At 51.9% G+C, this 20,107-nt stretch overlaps 1 protein-coding gene across 4 annotated transcripts; it reads left to right on the top strand.

The window, feature by feature from the left end:
- Nucleotides 1-6,384: 6,384 nt before the first annotated feature.
- On the top strand, nt 6,385-19,869 carry ROBO4 (roundabout guidance receptor 4). Of its 4 annotated transcripts, none has more exons than XM_045555721.1 (18): nt 6,385-6,586; nt 6,931-7,260; nt 7,516-7,673; nt 7,847-7,967; nt 8,235-8,362; nt 8,461-8,689; nt 8,950-9,062; nt 9,738-9,906; nt 10,022-10,249; nt 10,378-10,420; nt 12,362-12,498; nt 12,606-12,869; nt 16,604-16,711; nt 16,889-17,042; nt 17,161-17,397; nt 17,558-17,913; nt 18,850-19,056; nt 19,182-19,869. In XM_045555721.1, exons 1-18 carry the CDS (start codon nt 6,517-6,519, stop codon nt 19,202-19,204), a joined length of 3,075 nt encoding a protein of 1,024 aa, XP_045411677.1. In that variant the 5' UTR covers nt 6,385-6,516; the 3' UTR covers nt 19,205-19,869. The 4 variants fall into 4 exon arrangements, with proteins under 4 accessions (XP_045411677.1, XP_045411679.1, XP_045411678.1 ...); XM_045555723.1 differs by having other exon boundaries at nt 6,430-6,586; nt 10,064-10,249; XM_045555722.1 differs by having other exon boundaries at nt 6,430-6,586; nt 16,904-17,042.
- The last annotated feature ends 238 nt before the right edge of the window (nt 19,870-20,107 follow it).

The raw sequence follows: 20,107 nt of genomic DNA, 5'->3' as shown, positions 1-20,107 counted from the left end.
CTCAGCCTGCTCAGGCCCACACAAGGAGCAGCCTTTGGGTCAGTGTGGCCAAGACTCTCCTGGCAAAGAGAGAGAATCTTTAAGAGTAAAATCCTTCAACTAGAAACAAAAGACAACTTTCAAAGCCTGATAAATAGCCTCTATAAAAACCAACAGCAAATATCATTCTTAATGGCAAAACTTTAAAAGTATTCCTTTTGAAACGAAGAAGTAAATAAAGATACTCACAATCACTCCTTCTATTCAACACTGTACTGGCAAAGTGAGAAAAAGAAATAGCAATATAAAGATTGGAAATAAAAACCTAAACTGCCATCATATTTAGATTATATGATTTTTTAAGTAGAAAATGTAAAAGAATCTACAAACTATTAGACAAACATCAGGGGTACTTCAGTTCTTTATTGCTCTGTAACAAACCAGCCAATACTGAATGACTTAAAACAATAACCATTTTATTCCCTCACAGTTCTCTGTGTCAGCGATTTGGGCTGGACTCAAGTAGGGAATTCATTTGCTGGTGCTTCGGGGCTCACTTATGTGACTAAATCATCTAGGGACTTGAACTGGAGCTGGATGCCTAAGACGGCCTCGCTCATACGTCTGGTGATTGAGGCTGGCTGTCGGCTGGCAGGTTTGGGAGTCCTCAGCTACAGTAGTTCATCTCCGCTCTAGGCTAACCCACGCTTTTTCACATGGTAGTCTTACAGCAGCTTTTCAAGTGGGCAAAAGCAGAAGCTGCAAGGCCTCTTAAGGCTTAGACTTGGAAGTTCCACAGCATCACTTCCACTATATTCTGTTCTATGCAATTCACAACATCAGCTCAACCTCAAGGAGTTGGGAAAGAGGTTTTCTTCTTGAGAGAGGGGAAACAAGCATTGCAAAGGGACAAACATGCAGGATGGTAGGGATTATTGCAGCTATCTTTGCAAATTAATCTGCCACACAAAGTTTAACAAGTTAACTAAGAATACATTTAACAAAATATGTGTAAGATCTATATAGAACAAATTACAAAACTTTATTCAAAGACATTATATAAAATGTGGTATATGTATATTATAGAGTACTACTCAGCCACAGACACAAAAAAAAGGTGAACTAATATCTTTTGTATTAACCTGGATGGAACTGAAGCCCATTCTTCTAAGTGAAGTATCACAAGAATGGAAAAACAAGCACCACATGGACTCACCATTGAATTGGTACTAATCAGTCAACACTCCTGTGCTCACATGGAAGTAACATTCACTGGGGATCAGGCAGGTTGTGAGGGAGGGGGGATGAGTAAATTCACACCTATTGGTGTGCTGTGTGCACTATCTGGAGGATGGGCATGCTTCTAGCTTGCCTCAGGCAGTGCAAAGGCAATTTATGTGACCAAAGTGTTTGTACCCCCCTAATATTCTGAAATAAAATAATAAAAAATAAAAAAGACATTATATAAGACCTAAGTAAAGAGGTATACATGTTCAAGAATAAGAAGATGTAAATGTTAGTTTTTCTATATATTCAATCAATTCCGATGAAAATTCCACAAGATTTTCAAAGACCTTAACAAGCAGAAGGCCCAAGAACAGCCAAGACATTCCTGAAAAAGAAAGGGGGAAAGAGAATCACCCTACCAGATGTCAAAACTTGTTATAGTTGTGGTAATTGAGACAGTGCGGTATACATGCAGGAACAAACAATAGGCTAATGAAACAAGCTACATATGCATGAACATTTAATGTGTGAAGGAGGCATAGCAGGTCACTGGGACTAAGCAGTAAATAGTACAGGGATAACTGGTTAGCATTTGGAAAAAAAGGACATTCCCACCTCACGCTATATCAAATAATCGGTTAGTGATAGTTCAAAGATTTAAATGTGAAATTTCTTAATTTTAGAAGAAAATATGGGAGAATATATTTTTGGCTTTAGTGTAGAGGAGATTTTCTTTAAAAATAGGAAGAATGCACTAAACATAAAAGTAAATATTAATAAATGTATCTACAGATAAATTAACAAATTTTGTTATATTGTAAAGAAAGAAAATATAAGGCCAAAGTTGGGTTTTTTTGCAATATCTCTAATCCACATAGAATTATTTTTCAGAATATGTGAAAACTCCTAAAAGTTATTGAGAAAAAGACAAATAAATAAAAATTTCAAAGGAAGAAAAATGGGCAAAAGGTAGAAATAGATATTTCTCAGAAGAGAAAACTCAAATGGTGAGTAAATACTTGGAAAAAATACTTAGCTTTATTATTTTTTAACCAGGCAGATGCAAATTAAGACAACTATAAGATACCATGTTACATACTGGAAGTCCACCAACCATTCTGAGGATATAGCTCAAGGACATTGGTACAATGGACTTGGAAAACAATCTGCCAGTGTCATCTAAAGTTGAATATTTGTATGCATTAAGACCCAGAAATTCCACTTCTAGATTTATTCCGTAGAGAAACTCTTAAACACTTACATGAGGAGATATATAAAGTATTAGAGCAACACTTTATAATAGAGGAAGAAAAAGAACCACTTGATACACTACATACATATCAAGGAAATTGTCAAAGACACTCTTCTGCTAAGAATCATCGCATATCCTTTCTTCCTGACAGCACTTGATTTAGAGTGAAGCCTTGCTTCCTTGGACCCTCCTCAAAATCACCCGATCAAAGGTCAAATCTTGTAATGGGTTGTTTCTAACAACACTCTTACTGAGACACTGCATGGTTCCCCATGGTGTGCACTCTCCCACGCTGCAAGGAGTAATTAACCCAACTTTTTCAACAAGTGTGTTCCTGGTGGTCTTTGGCTGGAGAGCATTGACAGGCTGAACACAAAGAACAGTAACTGATCTCCCCTTCTTCCCAGACATGTGAGCAGATGGTTACATATCTGTGTCAGCAGCTGGGCAATATTTGGTCAGGATGTGACCCATACTCATTGGTACTGAGAAAGTCAAGAAAATGTCAGGTTGAGAGTATGAGACATGATGTTGGGTCCCAGGGACCCAGCAATTCCCCACGATGTTAATGGCACCAGGAATGAGGGAATAGAAGCTGTGCCAGTGAAGTGGCCTGAGGGCAATTTTTCTAGCCAGCTAGGAGGAGGTCATTACTGTCTCCTCTCTTGACTCAGTTCCCTCCCCCGACTCCCCACTACTGGCATCTTGGGACGAAGATGAGAATTTGGAGATTGGGACTGAGCAGACTCAAGCAAAGAGGGGGAAAAAAATAAACAAGAAAGCAGAAGGGCGAGGTCTCAAGGCCAAACAGTGCCTAGGGGTGGTTGGGACTGGCCGTGGCTGGGTGGGTCAGGGAAAGGTGGATGCTATTCCAAAACATTCACGGGACAACCAACGCATGTCCAGTGTTTTCACAGCGCTACTATATCCATTGTTCATAAACCTCATGCGGACAGAAGTGCACAAGGAAAGGGGGCTCAGAGAGGTCATGTGACTTATTCAAGGTCTCTGTGCCAAGGAGAAGTGGAAGAAGGATCTCACCCTTAGTGCAACTGACTTCAATCCCACATGACTTTGTCCCTTTTACTCCACCCACTTGGCCAGTAGGAGCCTCTGGCTGCATCTTTAGAGATCACAGAACAGGAAGCCAGAGAAGTCAGGAGCCAGAGGTGAAAAGAAATTTCCTCTGGAGGGTGGTTCAGAAGGCTACCAGATCCTTTTCCTCTCCTCCCTCTTACAAGCAACTAAGAAGGAGTTAAAAAATATGAAACCCTAGAACTAGGAGTGAAGGAAGGTGCTATTTAAACGGGTCACTGGGTATAACCGGTCACTGGGCCTGCATATCCCCAGGGCCCCAGAGCAGAGCTTCCCTGAAATAACAACGGGAGGCGGCTCCCATGGAGTCACATCGTCCCTGTGACTCATGCTGTCGGCTCTTCCTTAGCTTGTGGAAATGAGACAATCAGGATGCTGCTGGGTCCGGTTGCTGGAAATGAGCACCGGGGTCTCTGGGAGCCATCCAGACAGGCCTCACGGCTGGGAAGTCCCCTGGGCCATCACCGCAGGGGTCCCTGAGTGCCCTGGATGCTTGGGCTGAGCCAGGAGAAGGAATCCTCATGTCCCACAGGAACAGCTCAGGGTAGCTGGCCCCACCAACAGCCTTCAGCTCTTAGCACCCGGCTCTCCAGAGCCCAGGAGTGCAGACAGGCTGTGCTGAAGTTGATCTCCAGTCATGGGGCATGTGACCGTGGGGCAGGGGCTGTTCCTCAGGGTCCCGGAGCCTCTGAGGCTCTGAGGGACACACTGGCACCTCTCCTTGCTGTCTAACCCATCCGTTCTCTCTCAGCTGAGGTCAGGGCTGCTTGGTAGATGAGAATTCCTTTGAGATTTGCCTTCTTTTCTCCTGAGGGAAACTTACACCATCTTTCTGGATTGTAGAGATTTGAGTAAAGTTGGCATCATAACATTAGCAGAGAATCTGGCTAGATGTAGAAGCAGAAGAAACTAAAGGAGGACTGCTGACAGCAACATCCTTGGGGAGCCGGCAGTCACGGGGTCAGACACTCTTGGAGATTGTACCTGGTAAATCCCAACTTGGCCATATAGGCAGTAAATCCACCCTCCCACCACATCCTTTCCTGTCTCCCCCTTGGCTGACTTCAGTGTCCGTACGAAGATTCCCTTTATCACTCTGGCCCCACAGATCCTTGGCCCCGTGAACTCTACTTCACTCCACCTGCCGATGCTCAAGCCATGGGTGTTACCACCACCCTTACTGCCTCCACATCTGAAATTCCAAACTCTGTTCCCTGACCCCCCTTCCTACCCTTCCAACTCTGTCACTCTATAATTTTCACTCTATTCTTTACCTGATGAAACCCCCTAGTTTCTAGAGACTCTGGTGTTCTCTTGCTCTGATTCTGTCTTAGTCTTGGTGTGGGTTTGAGGGAAAGAGGAGGAGGAGAGGAGGAGGCTTCCACTTGATAGGCTGTCAGGGCTGTGGTTGGCCCTGCAGCCCATCTGGGAAGGGGGAGGAAGGGAGGGGGTCAGCTGGGGTCGGGGCCCTGCAGAGAAGTGGGCCTGGAACAATTGGGAACAAAGGCTGGATATTCTTCTGGCTGAGCCCCACAGCCTGGCCTTGGCCTTCCGGGAACAGCTTCAGGAAATGGCTGAGATTCCAGGTTTGGAAGGAAGAGACCTGTAAACTGGAGCTGAGCTCTGAGAGGGGAGAGCAGCCTCTCTCTCGGTTGGGGATGGGTGGCGGGGGCAGCAGGATGACAGCTGATATTGCAGGCTCAGAAGCTGCAAGTCCTGTCTGCTACAGACACAGACACAGGGTCTCAGGACGAGAACAACTCTTCAAAGATCATTTGCTCCAACCAGATTTCCAGGGCCTGCAAAATAACCCTGCCAAGGATGCTCGAATAGTTTCAGTGATGGGATGTGCATAAGAATAAGTAAAAAATACTGGTTAACCTTTACTGATCACTTATAACGTGTCAGGCACTGCATGTACTAAGTGATTTAATCAGTACTCCAGCTCTCAAGGTGGGAACTGTTATTATTATTCCCAGTTTACACATAAGGAAACTGACTTACAGGGTTAAGTGAGGCCTCCACAAAGCTATTTCATCCATCTCTGAGCTAAATACGGACATGCTCTGTGGGAATCTGCCAGCTTGGCCCAGAGGCTGAGTCCCTCCTATCTTCTGCCCTACCTCACCCCTGCCCTATGTGTCCCCGTTGGATGACAGCCCACCCTGCTCCCCTCCACCCCCCTGCGCTCTGTCCTCAGCTTCTCCATGCTGTGCCCTGAGGCTCTGCCTCTGGGTGGCCGCCTGGAAGCAAAGGGATAAAGGTTAGGACTCAAGGATAAGATTTTTTCTTTTTCTGAGGCAGAGTCTCGCTCTGTTGCCCGGGCTAGAGTGCCGTGGCGTCAGCCTAGCTCACAGCAACCTCAAACTCCTGGGCTTAAGTGATCCTACTGCCTCAGCCTCCGGAGTAGCTGGGACTACAGGCATGTGCCACCATGCCCAGATAATTTTTTCTATATATTTTTAGTTGTCCAGCTAATTTCTTTCTATTTTTTGTAGAGACGGGGTCTTGCTCCTGCTCAGGATGATCTGGAACTCCTGAGCTGAAACAATCCTCCCGCCTTGGCCTCCCAGAGCGCTAGGATTACATACAAGGACAAGATTTAAATAGAGTGTTAGGGCTGAAGCATTAAGGCTGTGGTTGGAGTTATGGTTAATGTGAGGACTCCCTTTAAGAAGTCTCAGACCAGATCATGAGGTGAACCCTAGGGCTGAAGTCAGGGCTGGGGAGATGGCTTAAGGGTCGAAGTCAGAGAGTTTCTCCCCTCTGGTCTCCTCCCAGTTCTCCGAGGCACGAAGGGCCAGGCAGGAAGCATCGGTTTCCTCAAAGCCGCTTCCCTCCTGGGGCAGTCTCCGTCACAAACAACCACCACCACCCCACCCCGCCCCTCCTTCCCTCTCAGCTGTGAGCTCAGAGCAGTAGGACAAAGTGCCTGGGACAAGGACGGAGGCCTGAGAGCCGCCATGGGCTCTGGAGGAGTGAGCCTCCCAAGGGCCCTGAAGCCCCTGCCCCTCCTGCTCCTGCTCCTCACGGGTGAGTGTGGCCCCCCTCTCCCGGCCCACACTCCCTTGATCCAAGCCCCGGTCAGGGCAGGAGAGGGTCACTGACTCCTTCGCTTCCCTTTTGCAGTGGGGGTACCAGAGATGATGATGATGATGATGATGATGGGTATGTGTGTGCGTGTGCATGACACAGCCATGGCCTGGATGCCATGCACGTTGGCCCTCTCCCCTGTCACCCCCTGCTAGCTCGTTCTCTGACCTTCACGAGCACAGGCCACCAGGCAAACTTGCGCACAACAGAAGACAGATGAGGCAAGGGCAGGGATTTGGGCCGTGGAGGTGGTCAGACCCGGCTCTACTCCCTTTCTCTCCCAGGAGGCATGGCTCAGGACTCCCCGCCCCAGATCCTAGTCCACCCCCAGGACCAGCTGCTCCAGGGCCCTGGTCCCGCCAGGATGAGCTGCCGAGCCTCCGGCCAGCCGCCGCCCACCATCCGCTGGCTGCTGAATGGGCAGCCCCTGAGCATGGTGCCCCCTGACATACACCACCTCCTACCTGATGGAACCCTCCTGCTGCTGCGGCCTCCCGCCCAGGGACATGCCCACGATGACCAGGCCCGATCCACAGACCTGGGCGTCTACACCTGTGAGGCCAGCAACCGTCTGGGTACAGCAGTCAGCCGAGGGGCTCGGCTGTCTGTGGCTGGTGAGCCTGGGAAGAGGCCCAGGGCGGGGCAAACCTGGGCTGAGATGTTGCCCAGAGTTGAGGGAAGTTCGAGGGGATGTCGGTGAGCAGGCAGAGGCCTGGGCTGGGAGACTCGGGAAACAGAGCTGGCTTGGGGCCGGCCCTGGGAGCCCTGGGAGGTGGGCAAAGCAGAAAGGGGCAAGTGTGGTAGGGGAGGGAGGGGTGGGGAGCGGAGGCTGGGCCCTGCTCCCTGTGGACCCTCCATCCTTCCAACAGTCCTCCGGGAGGATTTCCAGATCCAGCCTCGGGACACAGCAGCTGTGGAGGGCGAGCAGGTGACTCTGGAATGTGGGCCGCCCTGGGGCCACCCAGAGCCCACAGTTTCATGGTGGAAAGATGGGAAACCCCTGGCCCTCCAGCCAGGGCGGCACACGGTGAGTGTACCCCTCCCCATACGCCTGGGCACACCCTGAGGGACTGGCCTGCTCTCTAGCCCCGTGGCCCCCGGCAGACTTTGAGCGAGGGAGGGCAATGAGGCCTCAAGCTTCCCTCCAGCCTCAGAGACCCTCCACACGGGGGAGACTTCACAGTGCACCTGCCCTGACAGGTGTCCAGGGGTTCCCTGCTGATGGCAAGAGCAGAGAAGAGTGACGAAGGGACCTATATGTGTGTGGCCACCAACAACGCAGGGCAGCGGGAGAGCCGAGCAGCCAGGGTGTCTGTCCAGGGTAAGGCAGGGGGTCAGCTGAAGTCCGGGCCAGCTGGGGGCTCCAGTGAGGGTGGTGTGTCCTGGTTTGGGCTGGGGTTAGGGTATGTGGGGCTCAGAGTGGACACAAGGGTCAGAGTGGTGGGGGGCTCATGTAGGGGAGGTTCCCCCGTGCTAGTGTAGAAACAGGAGTGCCGGGCCTGGGGACTCCGGGAGTTGGGGAATGTTCCACGCCTCAGTTCCTTCACTCCGGCCTGTAGGCCCCATCCCAGCCCCATGCTCCCCGCAGAGCCCCAGGACTTCAAGGAGCCTCTGGAGCTTCTGGCTGTGCGCATTCAGCTGGAAAACGTGACGCTGCTGCAGCCGGACCCCGCAAAGGGCCCCAAGCCTGGGCCCGCCGTGTGGCTCAGCTGGAAGGTGGGCCCAGATCCTAAGGGTGAGAGCCGTCCAGACCTCAGGAAAGGGCTGGCCGTGAGCTCCCTGGCTCCTCACCCTTCCGCCCGCCTCCTCCCCAGGTGAGTGGCCCTGCTGCACCTGCTCAGTCCTACACGGCCTTGTTCAGGACCCAGACTGCCCAAGGGGACCAGGGAGCTCCGTGGGCAGAGGCGCTGCTCGCCGGCTGGCAGAGTGCAGAGCTTGGGGGCCTCCACTGGGGCCAAGACTATGAGTTCAAAGTGAGACCATCCTCCGGCCGGGCTCGGGGCCCTGACAGCAACGTGCTGCTCCTGAGGCTGCCAGAACAAGGTCAGGGACTGATCCCCCCAGAACCCAACAATATCCCCTCTGGCTCCTTCTTGCTTGGGGACCCCTGGACTGTCTCACTCCAGTCTAGGGGGATGGTGGGTTCTGCTCCTGGACTCGCTTCTGCCCTGGTCAGGCAAGGAGAACTGTGAGAAGCTTGTATTCTCCTCAGGGGGGCTCTGGCTCTGTGTCCCCCATTCCAGATCTCTTCCCTAGACTCCTCTTCCTCAGCACCCCTTACCGCCTCTCCTCCTCCCCTCCAGTGCCCAGTGCCCCACCCCAGGAGGTGACCCTAAAACCTGGCAATGGCAGTGTCCTTGTGAGCTGGGTTCCACCACCTGCTGAAAACCACAACGGCGTCATCCGTGGCTACCAGGTACCCCCACAAGCTGCCGCAGCCCCTCCTGGTGGTACAAGGGCATCTCTTCTCCCCAGAGTCCTGCAGACCCTTGCCCAGACTCCCTGTGGAGAAGCAAAGGAAACTTACTGTGTTGAGCGAGGACGTACTGTCTGTCAGACCCTGCCAAGCACTTTGCCTCCACGATCTCATTTCACCTCCCAGTCTACCGTAGGATACTACCCCCGATTTACAGACTGGAAAGTGAGGCCAAGGTAACAGGTGAAAGAAACAGAACAGGAATCACACCGGGTTGTATCTGACTCTAAACATCTAAGACAGTGGTGCTCCAAGTGTGGTTCCTGGACCAGCAACATCAGCCTCACCCGGGAACTTGTTAGGAGTGCACGTCCCCAGGTCCTTTCCTGGGCCTGCTCAGTCAGAAACTCCCCTCCAGGTGATTCTGAAGCACCCTGAGTTTGAGAACCACTGGTCTTAGGCATATCGTCACAGATTGCTTTTGCCCTTGTTCTGTTGGTCTCGCCCAAGAGACTTGTAGAGGAGAGGGGACTAGGAAGTGTGGGTGTGTGTTGGGGGGCTCCCCAGGTGGATGGCAGGGCAGGCCGACCTCGTGCCTGGCGTCTGGCCTGCAGGTGGCGGGTGCAGCTGCTGGGACGGTGTCCGGGTGGCTGCTCACCTTTGCTTGTGCGTCAGGTCTGGAGCCTGGGCAACACCTCACTGCCGCCAGCCAATTGGACTGTAGCGGGAGAGCAGACCCAGCTGGAGATCGCCACCCGAATGCCAGGCTCCTACTGCGTGCAAGTGGCTGCAGTCACCGGTGCTGGGGCTGGCGAGCCCAGTATCCCCGTGTGCCTCCTTTTAGGTGAGGGTAGTGCCCACGGGCCCCAGCCATACCCTGCACCCCCATTCCCACCTTTCGCTCCTCCTGCTCCTGCCTCACACTTCCAGCTCCTCCCCCTTGTCTGCTGGACCCTCAGCGCCTCACCTGCTCCTCTGCCTGAGCTCTGCATCCCATATAGAGCAGGCCATGGAGCGAGCCGCCCGAGAACCCAGTGAGCATGGTCCCTGGATCCTGGAGCAGCTGAGGACCACCTTGAGGCGGCCAGAGGTCATTGCCAGCGGTGGTGTTGTTCTCTGGCTGCTGCTACTGGGCACTGCTGTGTGTATCCACCGTCGGCGCCGAGCTGGGGTGCACCTGGGCCCAGGTGAGAGTTGAGGGAGACCCCAGGGTGGTCAGGCCTCCCCTGGGTTCAGCCATAACGCTGCAGGGGCTTTAGATCTCTGGCCAGGTGATGGAGCCTCTGGATTTAGTCCTCCTCCTGCCTTCCTCCAGGTCTGTACAGGTATACCAGCGAGGATGCCATCCTAAAACACAGGTGAGAGATGAAAGTGGCTTGAGATGGGGGGATGGGGAGGCCAAGGGACAGTGGGACCAGGACAGAGAATTGAATGGGGTACTAATCTGTCTGCTAGGCAGTTTGAGGCCCTAGTACCTGAATCTCTCCTACACTCCAAGTGAGAGTTCATTTCTCTTTCATTAATGTTTCTATCACAGCACTTGACAGGTGAGTAAACTGAGACTCATAAAATGAGTGACTTTGGTCAAGGCTGCACAACTAGTAGCTGGCCTCCTGGATCCCTAATCCAGTGCTCTTGTCACCCTCCTCTTATTAACACACACCACATGCTTCTACCTTCTTACTCAGCTGGGGGAGAATAACTGGCATGGCCAGCTCTGGTGTCTGATGTTCTCTGCGCGCTCAGTACACACTGGGCTCTGGCCAGGTGATGGAGCCTCTGCGTTCAGTAAATCTCCCGCTGAGCTTTCCCGCACCGTAATCCACCCCCAGCTCCAGCAGAGGGCGCTCCGCCCCTACATCATAGATTTACTCTTTGTTCTCGAAACCAGGGCCAGACTGTAGGCACTTCTGCTCCAAGTGTGTTTGGCTGCCAGAGCAAGTCTGCGGTTGTGAGACAAGACACTAAGAACACATCCTTTTTTCTCCTATTGGCTGAGTTTTACACGAAGTAACCATTTTATCTCTCTGCCTGCTTCCTTGGCTCTTTATCTTGTTAGATTTCCTCTGGGAGGTTTCACACTCCAGGTCTGTATCTATCAACACAAGTTATCAAGCACCTACTGTGTGCCAGATACATCCAGGCCTGGGGCTGCCATTTTGCCGCCAGATTCTCAGCCCAGAACGAGATTCCAAGCTGGCTGGTGGTGTGTTCCTGAGTTTTTCTGTGTTCACTGGCTTCTCTCTTCTTGTACCTCCTGGGCTTTGTCTGCTCTGCCCTGAACTTTCTCTGTCTCCCCTGGGACCTTCTCTCTTGTACTGGAGGAAGATGCTGTTCTGATCATTTATTTGGTTTATTGACTCCTTTGGCATAGTCACCATGTGCCAGGAATGCTCAGCCTAGGCAGAGCCAGGCATGAGAGCGTTTGAGTACCATAGTGTGGGCAGTGCAGAAGCACATACAGGCTACATGGAGTGGGGCAGGGGAAGGAAACACAGGAGAAAGAAGATTCTACATTTACCCTGACAGCGAGAAGGGGAAGGGCAGAGGGAACAGCAAGTAGTAGCCTGCTGCCTCCACACGGAGAGACAAGCCATTTGGTCTCTCTGGGGCACAGAATGTGAGATGGATCCAAGCAAAGGAGAAAGGGAACTGGAGGCCAGACCGAAGAGGGCTCACCCACCCCGTTAGCCATGCTGGGCACCTGGGCTCTATCTTGGCAAATGGGGAGCCATTGAAGGTTTTAAGCAGAGAAGTGTCTGTTCTTAAAGGATTGCTCAGGCAGCTGGAGGCCAACATCCATGCAGCAAGCTCCTGCTCTGCCAACTGAGGGATCTCACATTTCTTCATTTAAACTCACGGCATCAGCCTTGAGTGTAGAAGGCCTTGGTGTTGCCATTTTACAGATGAGGAAACTAGGGCTCAGAGAGGCTAATGCATTTATATGCTTACCTAGAGTTGCACAGCTAACCCTGGCAGATAGGGATTTCAAGCCAGATTAGTCTGGCTCCAGATTTTCTGTCCTTTTCATCTCAGCATGCATAGCTGCCTCTTGTTAATACCTCCTAGCTCTGGGCAACTTGGATTTCCCTTGATCTCGGGATAGAAAGGGGCGCTGAGTCTGGGGCACCAGGTCAGAGATCTTAAGGAGTCTGTGAAGGGCTGCAAAGTAGTAGTAAGGATGAAGCCATCCGTCTCCTCAACCCCTTCTGCCACTCTTGGAGCTGGAGGTCTTGGCCAATGAGGTTCTCACTTCCCCCTGCTTTTCACCACCTCACCCCCACCCTCCACTGCCCCAGGATGGATCACAGCGACTCCCCCTGGCTGGCGGATACTTGGCGTTCCACCTCCGGCTCCCGGGACCTGAGCAGCAGCAGCAGCCTCAGCAGTCGGCTGGGAGTGGACCCCCGGGACCCCCTAGACAGTCGTCGCTCCTGTGAGCATGCCCAGTGGGGGCACAGGCCTGGCGGTGGGGGGGCAGGGATCCCAGGGTTGGGGAGTGAGATGTGCTCACCATAATTCCTCCTATCATTTTGATCGCAGTGATCTCCTGGGACCCCCGAAGCCCTGGTGTGCCCCTGCTTCCAGACACTAGCACTTTTTACGGCTCCCTCATCGCTGAGCTGCCCTCCAGCCCCCCAGCCCGGCCAAGCCGCCAGGCCCCAGCTGTCAGGCGCCTCCCACCCCAGCTGGCCCGGCTGTCCAGCCCCTGGGCCAGCTCAGACAGCCTCTGCAGCCACAGGGCACTCTCTTCTCCACGCCTGTCTCGGGCCCCGGCAGAGGCTTGGAAGGCCAAAAGGAAGCAGGGTAAGGAAGCGGAGGATAGACATAGCTTGAGCTGGGAGTAGGAGGACCCGGGAGTGGCAATGTGGTGGGAAAGAGGCCTCGAAGCCAGGGGTGGGCTGCAGGCCCCAGCAGCTTCCATTCCCCTCTCCGGGTAGACTCAAGGCGTCTTTCTCCTATCACAGGGCACTCAGCCAGGAGTATGCTCACCTCGGCTTTTCTTTGCACTGTGCCCTTGTTTTGATTTGGCCACACCAACAGTGAGCTCTGTTTCTGCAGTTAAATCAACTTAGCAAACATTCAATATGTACCACTATGTGTCAGACATGGGGGACACAAATGATACCAGACACAGCCCTTGACTTCTGAAGGCTCATGGTTGTCTAAAGAAAGAGCCGACTAGCTTACAAGTAATGTTAAAGCCTGGCAGAATGTGACCAGCACTGGCCAAAGCCTCAGGCTCCCCAGAACTTATCTCCTTGTGCGCTACATACAGGTGTGCTTGGGCACCGGCTCCTTTCTGGACAGATTTCTCTCCTGTCTTCCAGCTTTCTGCTTTGACTTTACAGAGAGAAATAATTATAGTCTCCATTTCTTGAGCAACTACTATATGCTAGGTGCTTTACTTATATTTGTTATTTCGCTTAATCCTACCTAGGTATTATTTCTCTAATTTTACAGAGAAGAAAGAGAGTTAGAATGATTGGGTAACTTGCTCAAAATTCCACAGGTACTAAGCCACAGAACTCAAATTTGAATTCAGGATGGTCTGCCTCCGAAGGCTACTCTGAATCTCTCAGCTCCCTTGGGAAATCCTATTCTCTCTGCTATTTCCTCCCATTCTGACCTGCAGAAGGCTGATCTGCACGCTACCTGCTGTCTTCATGAGTCTTCTGTGCCGATTAGTAAGACTTAACAAATGTTCTACAGCCAACACTTTTTTTTAAGTGGATACAATCCAACTTTTATCAAGCAAAGATGGATTAAGAGTAAGAGCTTGTTCATTACCCAGAATTTCATGACTCTAAATGTTAGCAAAGCTGGCATTCTTACCAGTTTTGCCTCAGAGCTATTGCATTATAAATCCTCGGTGATAATGAAACACCAGCTAAAAAGAGGGTGAATAAGTCTCATTTTAAAAACAGCCTTTGCACAGAGAACTACACTGACTTTAATGGATTATATAGCCACTCTTCGAACATTAATACTATGGGGAAAAGGTGAGTGGTTTTCTAAAGCCAGTTCTTAAGAAGGGGTCCAATTCTGAGATGAGACTTCCTAACCTGTGGTTTAGGTCCTCAGTTCACCCCCTATTTCTCCTTACCCCAGCCCCATCTTACCACTGTCCCAGGGTAGAGCAATTGCAGTGACTCTCCTTGGCTGGTGGACACGTGAAGTTCCACCTCTGGCTCCCAGGACCTTGGAAGCGGCAACAACAACGTCATGCTATGATCTTGCCCAGAGCCATGGAGTTGATTTTTCTGCTATCACCTCATCCAAAGACAGATGTTTCTGCCTTTTCTAAAACTATCAGGCTGTTTCAGTGCCACCACTCCCCTTGACCTGCTTGTTCCTTTTTCTTATTATTTGACCTTAGTTGGGGTTCTCCACCACTGATATTGTCACAACTGCACTCTCCCATCTCTCATCCATTATATCAGGTTCTTAGTCTGCTCACTTTGCCAGATATATGCACTGAATATCCTCATTCATTTATTGTTTCATTCAAACAAATATTTATTGTAATTCAAGTATGCCAAATGAGATTTGACCTTTCACCTTGATAACATTTTTATTGTTAGTTTCTTTCTTTCTTTCTTTCTTTTTTCAGATAGAGTCTGGCTCTGTTGCCCAGGCTGGAATGCAGTGGCATCATCATAGCTCACTGTAACCTCAGCTCCCGGGCTCAAATGATCTTCCTGCCTCAGCCTCTGGAGTAGCTGGGACTACAGGCATACCACCGTGCCCAGTTAATTTTTCTATTTTTGTAGAGACTGGGTCACACTGTATTGCTCAGGCTTGTCTGAAACTCCTGACCTCAAAGAATCATCCTGCCTCGGCCTCCCAAAGTGCTGGGAGATAGGCATGAGCTACCGTGCCTGGCCTAGTCTGTTCACATAGCATTGAAACTAAAGTCCAAGTAACTCCAAGCGAGGTGGGAGGAATCCTTTTGTTACCAGGGTCTCTTAGAGAAAATGAAATGGGCTGGGATAAACATGGCATTTTCCAAGCCTGGCTTTTCCCCTTCCTTTTCCACTCAAACCAACCAACCAACTTGTGCTCACATTTCTGAGCTTAATTAAGAAGCCAGGCACCAGACAAGACAAAGCTGATGACAGTGGAATTGGAGCACCTACCCGGAAGGTGACCCCCAGGACTCTGCAGGTCATATGAAAATTAAGGGAAATGAATAAAAACCAAACCAGCCAAAGTACAAAAGGAAACTTTGATGGAAGAAGTCTAGACATTGTGTGGGTTTTCATCCCCATGGAGCAGAAGATCTGGCCACTGGTGCATGGATTCCTAGGGCCCAGGTGGGGTCTTGGTCAGTGCCAAAGCCTTGGTCTCTTCCCTGCTCTGAAGCTGCCCATGGTGGCTCCCAGATCTTGAGATCAGACTGACCAGATAACTCTACCAATAAGGGAGACCCTTTCCTAGCTGGGCTTCTAATCATGTGATGCTAATCTGAAGGCTGTTCCTTTTCTCCTTTGTTGGATATTCTCCTGGTTCATGATCCTGGGAGAATCTCTTCCCTCTATTACCTTGTTCCTCTCTGGTTTGAATTTCGATCCCTTTGAGTTCTAGCCTGACAAAGAAGCATGCTCACAGGTCATTGCCACAGCTCAGGCTGTCCTTTCGGTTTCCTCAGCTTGTCTGTTGTCGAGTTCACTCAGAGCCCTGTCTCTTCACTGCCCATGTGGGCAAGATTATAGCTGCTGTCTCAGATGGGGCTGCCCTCACCTTGCATTTACATCACATCTCTGATATCACCCATGCATTCACTCGTTCGTTCAACATATATTATTGAATATCTACGAGCAGGGCATTGCCTCCCGGGTGACACCAACATGTTTTCCTGTTCTGGAGCTCCTCTTCCCACCAGCTGACTCCCTCCTGTCACAGCAGTATTGTCTGGGGCTTCCTGTTTCTGTCTCACCCACTCAGCTCAACCTGACAGTCCAACCCATCTCCCAAGTGAGGGACAGTCAGGTCTCCCAGGCTAGAATCACATGAGTTGTTTGCAAGGTGACAAATGGAAATTAATAGATTCTGTCCAAGAAAAGGAGGAGTATTTGTCTTCACAGAGCCAAAATTCATGAGGAGAGTAGCGGTGCGAGGGTGTAGAGACCAGGAAGACCGAAATGAATACAGTCAAGGAAAAGCAAGTTGTTTTTTAAAGTATCCATTAGGCACCAGAACTTTTGAAATCTGTTTTTGTTTATTTAATTGCCAAACCCATCATTTGAAGTGGTTATTTACAAAGGAAACTGAGGCTCAGAAAAGTCACTGGGCTCCCTGAGGTCACACAGCTGAGCCTGGCTATGAGGGTGGCCTTCCGACTCCAAGCCTGGTGTACTTTGCGCCCTGTTGTGGCTGCTGGTTGAAGATGGGGGCTGGGGGATGGAGGGGATTGCTTGAGAGTCTTCCATCTTTTCTCTGTGTTGAGAGTCACATGAGCTGAATTGAATCACAGGCCGAAGGCAGAGCCTGCAGATGGGGTCTGAAAGGCCCCCAACCACCAGCTGTTTGCTTTGCAGAGCTGCACCAAGCCAACAGCTCCCCACTGCTCCAGGCCAGCCACCCCATGGAGCTCCGGGCCGGGGAGTTGGGAAACAGAGGCTCCAAGAACCTTTCCCAAAGCCCAGGTAAGGGGGGATGGTCCCTGAGAGGGAAGTTGGGGGTGAGGCAGGGTATAGGGGACCCTCTGGCAGCCTTCTCCTCCTGTCCCTGGGTAGGCTGGGTGGGTGAGGTGGGGGGACAGGAAGCTGAGGGGGCTGGGTGGGCTCTGGAGCTGATGGGGAGTCTACCGTTCTCATGCCCAGGCCACTGTTCCCCAGGAGCTGTGCCTGGAGCTCTGGTTGCCTGGCGGGCCCTGGGACCGCAGCTCCGTAGGTCCTCGAATGAGCTGGTTACTTGCCCGCTCCCTCCAGCACCCCTCTCTCCTCGTGGAAGCCCCACACAGAGTCAACAGACCCAGTAAGGCAGGACCGGGAGGTTGGGGGTGGGGTGTGTGCTGGGACGGGCTGGGGAGGGCTGGACAAGGACTTGAAGAGCAGCACTGACCATCCTGCCATCACTCTCTGCCCCCAATCAGGCACCTGGTGGCACCCCAAGCTCCATTCTCTGTCCCGCTGCCAGCAGCCCCCGTCCCCATCCTCAGCCCCAGCGGCACCTCCAGCCCCCAGGCATCTTCCCTCTCTGGCCCCAGCCCAGCTTCCAGTCGCCTGTCCAGCTCTTCACTGTCCTCCCTGGGGGAGGATCAGGACAGTGTGCTGACCCCTGAAGAGGTGGCCCTGTGCCTGGAACTCAGTGAGGGTGAGGAGACCCCCAGGTAAGTAGCCTGAGAGATAAGCACAGAGCCACAGGTGAGCATGCTACAGGAGTATGCTGAGCTCTTCCCCACTGCGCCCTTCCTCCATCTCAGTGTTTCTGCTGCCGCACCACCCTACCATGCCCTGACCATTGCTGTCTTCCTTTTTGCCTCTTCCTAGGAACAGTGTCTCTCCTGCGCCAAGGGCTCCTTCACCCCCCACCACCTATGGGTACATCAGCGTCCCAACAGCCTCAGAGCTAGCAGACATGGGCAGGATGGGTGGGGGGGTCGGGTCCGGAGCAGGGAGCCTGTTCCCACTTCGGCCCTGCCCCACCCCGACCCCCAGTGAGGGCTCCTTGGCCAATGGTTGGGGCTCAGCCTCAGAGGACAATGCTCCCAGTGCCAGAGCCAGCCTCGTCAGCTCCTCCGATGGCTCCTTCCTTGCTGATGCCCACTTTGCCCGTGCCCTGGCTGTGGCTGTGGATAGCTTCGGTTTGGGTCTGGAGCCCAGGGAGGCAGACTGTGTCTTCACGGGTACGTGAGATCACCCCACCTTATTCCTCGCCCCTCAGAGGGTCACGACTACTGTAAGACTCCCCTTGTCCCCAAGCAAGAGGCAAGGCTTCCCAACCATCATCATCTCTTCATCATTATTGTTAAAACAGCTACTCTGTATTGGATGACTACTATGTCCCAGCTACCAGGATAAGCACTTTATATACATTTAATAGTAACAACTCTATGAGGAATATTCTTTATTTCTTTTCTCCAAATGAGGAAACTGTAAGTCAGATAGGTTTATTAACTTGCCTAAGGTCACCCACAGAACAAGAACAAATTGTCCGATTCTAAAGGCTCAAGACAGCCAACTGCAGGCCCATTCTCCTGCCTCCAAGATCCTCCTGTTGCCCAGATGTTGGTCTCCAGGAAAGGCTGCTCCAGCCTCTTCCAACTCTTCCTCTCGCCCTATCCATGGCAGGGGCCGAGGAGCCACTGGGCTCACCCCTGCCGTGTCCAGCAGAGTGAGACCATTATCTCCATGTCAGCAGAAAGTAGCTCAGGGCTCCCTTCCCCACACACCCCGGCAGATCCCCCACACCCATCTCACTAACCCTAACTCTAACCCGTGCCCCCAAGAACAACAACCAGGCTTGAGGCTTATGGTGCACAGGAGGGCAAGGATTATCCAGGACAGACGTGCCCATAATGGAGGGAGAAGAAAGATGCCCAGGGAATGGGAGAGTGAAGAGAGGGTACAGACAGATGGCCAGGGAGGAAACAGTTCAAGCTCTTCTCTCTAAGGAAACTGATGGATTGGGCCCCTGGGGATCTGGCCACTGAGTTAGGGCTAGGTTATGTTTGGGGCTGGGTATATGCCCTTAACTGGTCCTAAACTTTCTGCTCTAAACTAGTCCCTAGAGGCTGAAGGTCAAGCCCCCCCCCCATAGATACCTCTACCCTCCCTGACAGATGCCTCATCACCTCCCTCCCCGAGGGATGACCTCTTCCTGACCCCCACCCTCTCCCTACCCCTGTGGGAATGGAGGCCAGACTGGTTGGAGGACATGGAGATCAACCACACCCAGCGGCTGGGAAGGGGGCTGCCTCCCTGGACCCCTGACTCTCAGATCTCTTCCCAGAGCAGTCGGCTCAGCTGTCCTGTGCCCAAGGCTGGTGGTAAGTACTGTCTGCCTGGCTAATGTGGCCATCTTGACCAGAGGGGCTCTGGGGAGCAGCCCAGAGGAAGCCCAGGGCCTGGCAGGAGAGCTCAGTAGCGGGAAGATGACTCCACTCTCCTTCAGCTTCTTCCATAGATTCCTCATGAACTGTGTGCCTGAGAGTGCCGAGAAGAGAATCAGAACCACTTCTCCCGTCCGCCCACAAGGCCAGGGCTGTGGTGTGTGCGTCTTGACCTACACTTCTCTGCAGTTGGGGTCCACCTTCCCTGACCTCCAGGAGAGTTCTCCTTCCAGGATCATGAAAACAAATGAAAGCAAAACAAAATAAGAGCAAAGCAGACCTGGAGCTCTCAGGAAGCAAGACATCACCTCCACCTGACTCCTAGACATTGCTTTCTCCTCTGTCCACCCACTCCCACAACCAGGTCATTTTGGCTGAAGGAGCAGCCTGTCTCCTGCTCTCCCCACCCACTTGGATCGGGGGAGGTGGAGGAGCCAGAGGTGTCTTCATGGAGGACGACAGAGACCTGTGGGAGAGGGCTGTGGAGGAAGGAACTTCTCAGAACCTCCTCTCAGCCTTGCCTGGCCTCTCCTCTAGAGGCTTGCTCGACTCTCCCCAACCACAACATGCAAAGGAAATATGGAGGAATGCCACTGAGGCACTGAGGTCCTCCCTCCTGCCAAGGCAAATGGTTCAAGGCTGGGTCTAGGGAGGAAGTGAGGTGTGAGAATGTGAGACAAAAGCACTCTCCCCACACTGTTGTCACTATGAGCTTAAGAAATTTGATACCATAAAACTGTAAATACTTGAGTGCTTTGAGATCATTCCTTGGGACATCATTTTGGGGAGGACACCTGGAGAGACAGCAAGAGTTACCTGATTTAGGAAGGGATCAGCATTCATTGACACTCAGGGAGTGTCACTCATTTCTGTTCTGCAAGTGAAGGGAGGACGATGTTCATCCACTAGATGCTAAGCAGAATGGAGGAAAGGGAGAGGTGGGGTGTTTCAGGGTCTGCTCGTCCTGCCAACATATTCTGAGAAGACA

The sequence above is a fragment of the Lemur catta genome, chromosome 7 (assembly GCF_020740605.2).
Source record: "Lemur catta isolate mLemCat1 chromosome 7, mLemCat1.pri, whole genome shotgun sequence".
In the NCBI taxonomy this organism is placed as follows: domain Eukaryota; kingdom Metazoa; phylum Chordata; class Mammalia; order Primates; family Lemuridae; genus Lemur; species Lemur catta.
The sequence above is the reverse complement of the archived record's forward strand: the minus strand, read 5'-3'. Positions and strand labels throughout refer to the sequence as shown.